This window comes from Nicotiana sylvestris, chromosome 5, assembly GCF_000393655.2.
Source record: "Nicotiana sylvestris chromosome 5, ASM39365v2, whole genome shotgun sequence".
Classification (NCBI taxonomy): Eukaryota; Viridiplantae; Streptophyta; class Magnoliopsida; order Solanales; family Solanaceae; genus Nicotiana; species Nicotiana sylvestris.
In genome coordinates, this window is record NC_091061.1 from 144,489,194 (window position 1) to 144,495,825 (window position 6,632).

Consider the following 6,632-nt stretch of genomic DNA (forward strand, 5'->3'; position numbering starts at 1 on the left):
GCTTAGCTATATATAAGTACTTATCTTTGCTTGTAAAAAAAAATTATTTGTACTTTCAGAATTCTTGTTTTTCCCCGAATTGAGACAGAGTCTAAATAGGATTTGTTTTAAGACAATAACGTTAATTACGTAAAGAGCAAGTATATAAGAAGAGAAGAAAACCTACATAGGATCCATTCCTTCTTCTTTCAGGATTGTTCCTCATTCCCCGTAAAGTCTCATTTTCAAAGCCTTTCTTCTTCGTTTCAATATTGAGTTCACTTATTTTCATTAGTAATTTGTTCTTCTGCTGTTTTGTTTACTTGACGTAAACAAACGTGCTACACAATGCTGACGGTGAATGATTTTTTGGGCATGGAATTTAAGCCCATCATGAGTCGACTGGACTATTTGGTTGTCGTTGCTGAAGTTGCTCGGTTAAAATCCATGTATGAAGAAGAATACAACGTAGTTGTTGAGCAAGATAAAGAATACTGCATCAAGAAAGAAAAAAAAATCATTCACAATATTCAGTACATATTATCATCTTTCCCAGTTAATACACAAGAAAAGCATATTCTTGATACCGCCATCCCAAAGGGGAGAAGATCACTGCAAAACATACGGCCAAGAAAAGTTACTGAACAATTTATCTGCAGTAAAGAATTGATGATCAAGAAAGCTGTAGAAAATTCAAAAGAAAAAGAAAAAGAAATCAAAGTAGTAAAAGCTGGTGATGGGAAAAAAGAGTGATTAAAATCAATTGGGCTGCTGGTGCTAATTTTGCAATTGGAAAATCAAGAAAAGTAGCCTACGACTCACTTGGTTTAAGCAATGAAGAATACTTCATTACCAAAAATATAGCCAATGAAAAACCAGTAAATCAAGAAGAAGAAGATAAAGAGGAGGCTAAAAGGAAAAAGAAGAAGGTGAAAAGGAACATCATTGTTAGAGTTGCACCCCATGTTGTAATTAACGATCAACCAAGAGAATTACCCATAGAATTCAAGAATAAAATTACAGAAATAGAAGGTTCAGTTGAATCAACAATATTAGTCATTGAAAAGAGGTTGTTTGAGACTGATATTAAACCGGGAGAGGGCAGACTTTCAATCCCACAAAGGAAGATGAGTAATGAGTTTCTTAAACCAGAAGAAGATGAATATTTGAATACTCGTAATGGGAATAATGTATCTGAGATGAAAGTGAAATTGATTGAGCCTTCTCTTGAAATATGTGATATTAATTTGAAAAAGTGGAATATGAACAAAAGTAATAGGAAAACAAGTTCAAGTTATGTGTTGACTACATATTGGAATGCTGTGACCAAAAGGAATGGTTTGAAAATTGGTACTTTGGTGCAATTATGGACATTCAGAAAGGGATCAGAGTTATGTTTTGCACTAGTCAAACTTCAAGAGTAAAGTTAAGCTGTTAAGGTAGTAGTCTTTCTCAGTAGTTAGTATTAGCATATTTTTTTATTCATTATTTTTCTAATTTGTAGTAATATATTGACATGTTTAATGTTTAACTATTTGAAGGAATTCTTTATCTCTGTTTTTTTCTTTCTTTTGATCCTGTTCTAATCTATGAGACAGCTCCTACTTTTCTGAATACGGACGTTTCTAGGAGTACATATTCCTACTTTTTAGGCATAATATTTCCATGTGATATCTGATGAAAAGTTTCAATTTATTTCAATTTGAGAAACATTATATGTCACTTGATTTTTTAAAGTTTACATGTACTAAAAAAAAAATAGTTCGATGCACAAAGTATTTCACGTTCATGCAGGGTCCGAGAAAGAACTACATCCCAAAGGGGGTGTGTTGTAGGCAGCCTATCCTGATGCAAGTATTATTAGCAAATTCTACGGCTCGAACCCATGACGATAAGTTACAGAGAGAGACAACTTAATTGTTGCTCCAAGGCTCCCCTTCAAAAGCTTACATACACTGTTATTTATGGTTCAATTTGTAAGATTTTTTTTCAGTGGTAAGATGTTTCAATCTAAACATTTGAGTCTTCTTTTAATCAATTCCTCGGAGATAAGTGATAAGTGGAAATTCTTTACTGTTCCATAAAAGCACATCTTTTGGTAACAGCAACATGATTAATTTTTGAGTCTAAAATGAAAACTTGTCTGGATTTGGGTTCGAGTTGGATGCTGTACTCATTAGCTCCATGCGATTTATCTTCTTGTCTCTTACTGGTCTCTAGAAACGTGCCTCGCACGTTATTGTCCATCAATTATTGTAAACAAATATTTAGGTGATAACAAAGTGGACAAGATTTCTAGAAGCATATACGAAGACTTGGTATCAAACCATAATAAGAATTTGCTGAAAAATCCTGAAATGTGACGATTTTTATTCAAATTTGTTCGGATACTTGCTTCATGTTGTGACTTCTTACGACACGAAGGAGAAGAAGTTTTTTGGATTATCTACACGTGTTACTTTTAATATTCTTCTTATTAATTGATCGCCGTTTTTTTTTGTATTTTTTCTCCTTTATGTGATACTTAAGATTTGAGTTTTGGCATGTTATATTACTATATTATGTTCTCAATGAAACCGTGCTCAATGGTTTGTGTCGATTAATAAATTCACCTTAAGAATTTATTTCACCTCGAGAAATCATATAGATGTTATTCTTATGATCATAGCACTTGATGTTCCGTAAGTTCAACAACTTTAAGCATTTAGAGTCTCCCGGCTTTGTTTATTTTTTAATTTAAAATTTATATGGTATTAGCTGGTTATCCAGATAGATAAAAAAAATTGCACTACCAATATATATGACTTAAATCTTGTTCAAAATCCTTAAGGTTAAAAAAAACATTAATAATAGTCTGTTTGACCAAGCTTCTAAAATTGGTTTATTTTGAAAAGTTTTTTTAAAAAAAATTACTTTTGGTGAGAAACAGTTTGTGTTTGACTAATTAATTTGAATAGCACTTTATGTTTGGCCAAATTATTTAAAAAGTGCTTCTAAATGTATTTTTTTCTCAAAAGTGTTTCAAAAAAATACTTTTGGGGAGAAGTTACTTTTTTGTGCTTCTCAAAAACTGCTTCTGTTTCAACTCAAAAGTACTTTTTAACATTTTAACTTTAGAAAAAAAAAATACTTTTGGCCAAAGGCTATTAATAAGTCCCATGACTTTGCCATTTTTAGGCTATTTATCTTTCTAAATTTGACTACAATTGTAATTGGAACTTGCCTGAGTTAAGGAAATCATGTTTTCATAAATTATATATAGAACTGAAAAGTTTTTTAATATTTATCTTTCTATTTTGTGTATTAGTACATAAGATTAGTCTCAATTAAAAAAAAGTCTCTTAACATTAATAAATTAAAGTTTTTTCTCCCAACGAATTAAAGTCAGGTTCTTTGCTTTTTTAATCCTTATGGAAATTTGTTTGAGTAGCTAAAAGATAGTAGTTTCCATGAATATAAAATTCTAATTAAAGTCAAATTCCTAAATATTTGAAAAGTTATAAATATTACGATTTTATCCAACATCTTTAGAAAAATTGTTCAATATTTTATGGGATGATAAGAATGGACCTTGGGCCTAACTCAACCCCAAAAGCTAGTTTGTGAGGTGAGGATTGCCTAAGACCATATAAGGAGACCAAGATACTCATAACCCACTGATGTGAGACACAACTCAACACCCCTCCTCACGCCCAGGCCTCTGGAGCGTGGACAATATAAATGGGGGCCCAACATTGGTAACAATAATTGGGATGGGCCTGACTCTGATACCATGATAAGAATGGACCTTGGGCCTAACTCAACCCCAAAAACTAGCTTGTGAGGTGAGGATTGCCCAAGACCATATAAGGAGACCAAGATACCCATAACCCACCGATGTGGGACACAACTCAATATGGGAAAGAAAATAATATGGATTCTCGTATATCTATATGTTATTATCCTACTTGAATCTCGGAGTGCGTATAAATGCGCTAATAAAAATTATACCAAGTAACTATGTACACCTAAAAGTAATTTAAACCTGAGAGCACTCAGAGTGCAGAAAATTATAATTATAAATGTTGGGAAATATTCTACCTTATAGACGCTGCAAAATTTCAATATGATGGTGGAATAAGTCGAAGCAACACATAAATATCACACAATTTAATTTATATCAATGATATAAGCACCGCCCAAATCAGTTGTCCAAGGACATAATCCAAATCGATATCAACAGAAAAAAGAAAGACAAAATATTCTATAATATAGCCTGCAAGCATTTTATTATTCAACATGAGAAGGTACTTCATCAAATTTAGAGAAAGCGGGACTAAATTGAATTCAACTTTAAACTGCATTAAATTTATTTAAATTTGATCGATTTATTTCTTTAATTTCGGAAGTAGACTTTATTTAGAAATCTATTTTTATTCTATTTACTAAAATATCGTATAGATTTATTTTAAGAATAGTGTAAGTAACATTTAACCTTTGTGCTTTTTTATAATCGTGTTTTCGTATCCTTCTGCAGTGAGAATTTTGATAATTTTAGAATTCGCTACCATATTATCGGCTTTCACTTTTTAAATCTCCAACTTAAAAATAAAACACATCTTTGCATGTAAAATCAATAGACACTGACGTATTATATGGTACAAACTTAAAGTTTTTGGCACTCTTCTTGAGGAAATTTACTGTGTAATAAAAAACAAACAACATTCTTGGCATTGACAAAAATTCAAAGTAATACTAAAAATTTTAATTTCAATATTCATAATAATATTTTGCATAGGAATATAATTAAGCTAATTGAAGAATCAACTTAATTCTAGAGAAAAAATTAAGCTAAAAATAAAAATTCCAGGAGCATCATAATGCTTGTCATGTTTTAATCTTTAGAAGAAAAAGATTCTCTTCCGCTTCCCTCATCTTGTAAAATACTGCATCATAATGTTAATTATGTTTTATTCTTGTGGACTTTTGAAAGAATCCTAATATGTTTGGCTAAAGGGTAGTCGGTATACATGTAGTATCTCAAACAGTCGAGAAACTGAATTTGATTAATATTAGAAGTCCATGAAAACCGGAGTATTAAGCATGGTTTAAAATATCAGTTTTACCCTACATGGTATTATTCGTCAATTAATATCCTAAAGATATTTTGGTAAACTAATATTATATTCATGCTTTTATAATAATATAAATTGACGTTAAAATTATCTTCGTGTGGCCTATAATCACGACTTTGAGCGGTTGAACTAACCACTAATACTTATATCACACCCTTCCTCGGATCATATGTGAATACGGGGTGTTTTGTGTGTGCATCGGGCTACCCTTTTTATGTGTTTTTTCTGGTTTCCCATTTGGCGTTCGGTATTCGCATTAGGGTCCGACTCCGAATTTGTGTGAAGAAGTCCCACATGTGAATAAACCACTCCATAACAAAGAGGATTCCATATCTAAGACTCAAATTTAAAACCTCTAATTAAGGATGAACTAGTGCTTACTCCACGGCAAACAAGGCACATGCAAACTGTTGTTTGTACCATGTAGCAATAAAATGGTTGGCCTCTTCTTAGGTGGTTCTGTATTATTGAACAGTAATAGTTACTCTTTGTTGGGCTAACAGGTCTGCATATATCCATCAATCTTATTCGTGATTAATTGATGAATAATATTGACAAGATTCTTTATAACGTAAGATAGTGTTTGCAATTTTGCTGGATGATGCATATAGTTGTTTAAAGTTACTCCAGCTCTACTTTTCAAACATAGTAAATTAAGGTGATTGATTGAACGTAATATTTTTTTTTACCCCTCAAATTTAATGTTAATATGTTATTTTTCCCCCACTTAGTATGCTATATTTTGACTCGTATCTTTTTTATACTCGACCCTATTCTACAAGAGTAGTGACACACTGAGGCCTATCAACAACAAATTTAATGAATAATTAGGAAATTGAAAATTCTATATACAGATCTCTATATAATAACATCTCTATATAACAATCATTCACTATAAAAGTCAAATTTTTTCTTAGAACCGACTTTTAAAGTTACAATTTACCTCTCTATAACAACTTTTTACCTATAATAACAACAACAACCATATTTTATAGCAGAACGCTCTTTGTAAAATTACCCATCTATATTAACCATATAAAAACTTTAAGATTACTATAATAATTGTAAAATGCACACAATTTTTTCCAGTAAACAAAGTTCCTATCTTGCATAAATATAAAATTTGAAGATTTGCACATAATATCTTTTTCATTGGACAAATTCCAAAAAATATTCAAATAGAATATTTAACTGATTAGCTCTTAGATTGTCTTCAAGGAAAAGTTATTGGATACTTTTTTGCTGAAAATTTGGACACGAACATTCGCCAATTCAAGTGTTATATCGCAAATAAAAGAATGAAATCTATGAAACAAGCTACAATTATAAAGTTCTTTCATCAATCTTGAAAGAATTTATTTTTTGGGTAGCTTTAAAATGTCTGCCATAGAGTTTAAATCTTTATATGTTTAGTTATGAATTTATTAATAATTATTAGCTTTCTTCAAAATTTAACTAGTGAAATATGCATATCTTTTGAGATTTTAAATTTGAATAATTTTCTTATCTTTTATATGTAACATTAAAAAAGAAAAAATA

General features: G+C 30.8%; 1 protein-coding gene across 1 annotated transcript; it reads left to right on the plus strand.

Annotated features, from left to right (window-relative positions):
* Positions 1 to 327: 327 nt before the first annotated feature.
* LOC138869435 (putative B3 domain-containing protein At5g35780) lies at positions 328 to 1,403 on the plus strand. Its single transcript, XM_070147053.1, has 2 exons — positions 328 to 728; positions 782 to 1,403. The coding sequence occupies exons 1-2, from the start codon at positions 328 to 330 to the stop codon at positions 1,401 to 1,403; spliced, it is 1,023 nt and encodes a 340-aa protein (XP_070003154.1).
* Positions 1,404 to 6,632: the final 5,229 nt, after the last annotated feature.

Bases quoted from the DNA above. Each gene is read 5' to 3' on its own strand.
- LOC138869435 (XM_070147053.1), top strand. From the start codon at position 328: ATGCTGACGGTGAATGATTTTTTGGGCATGGAATTTAAGCCCATCATG. The intron at 729-781 runs GTGATTAAAATC...TGGAAAATCAAG, and splicing joins GCTGGTGATGGGAAAAAAGA to AAAAGTAGCCTACGACTCAC.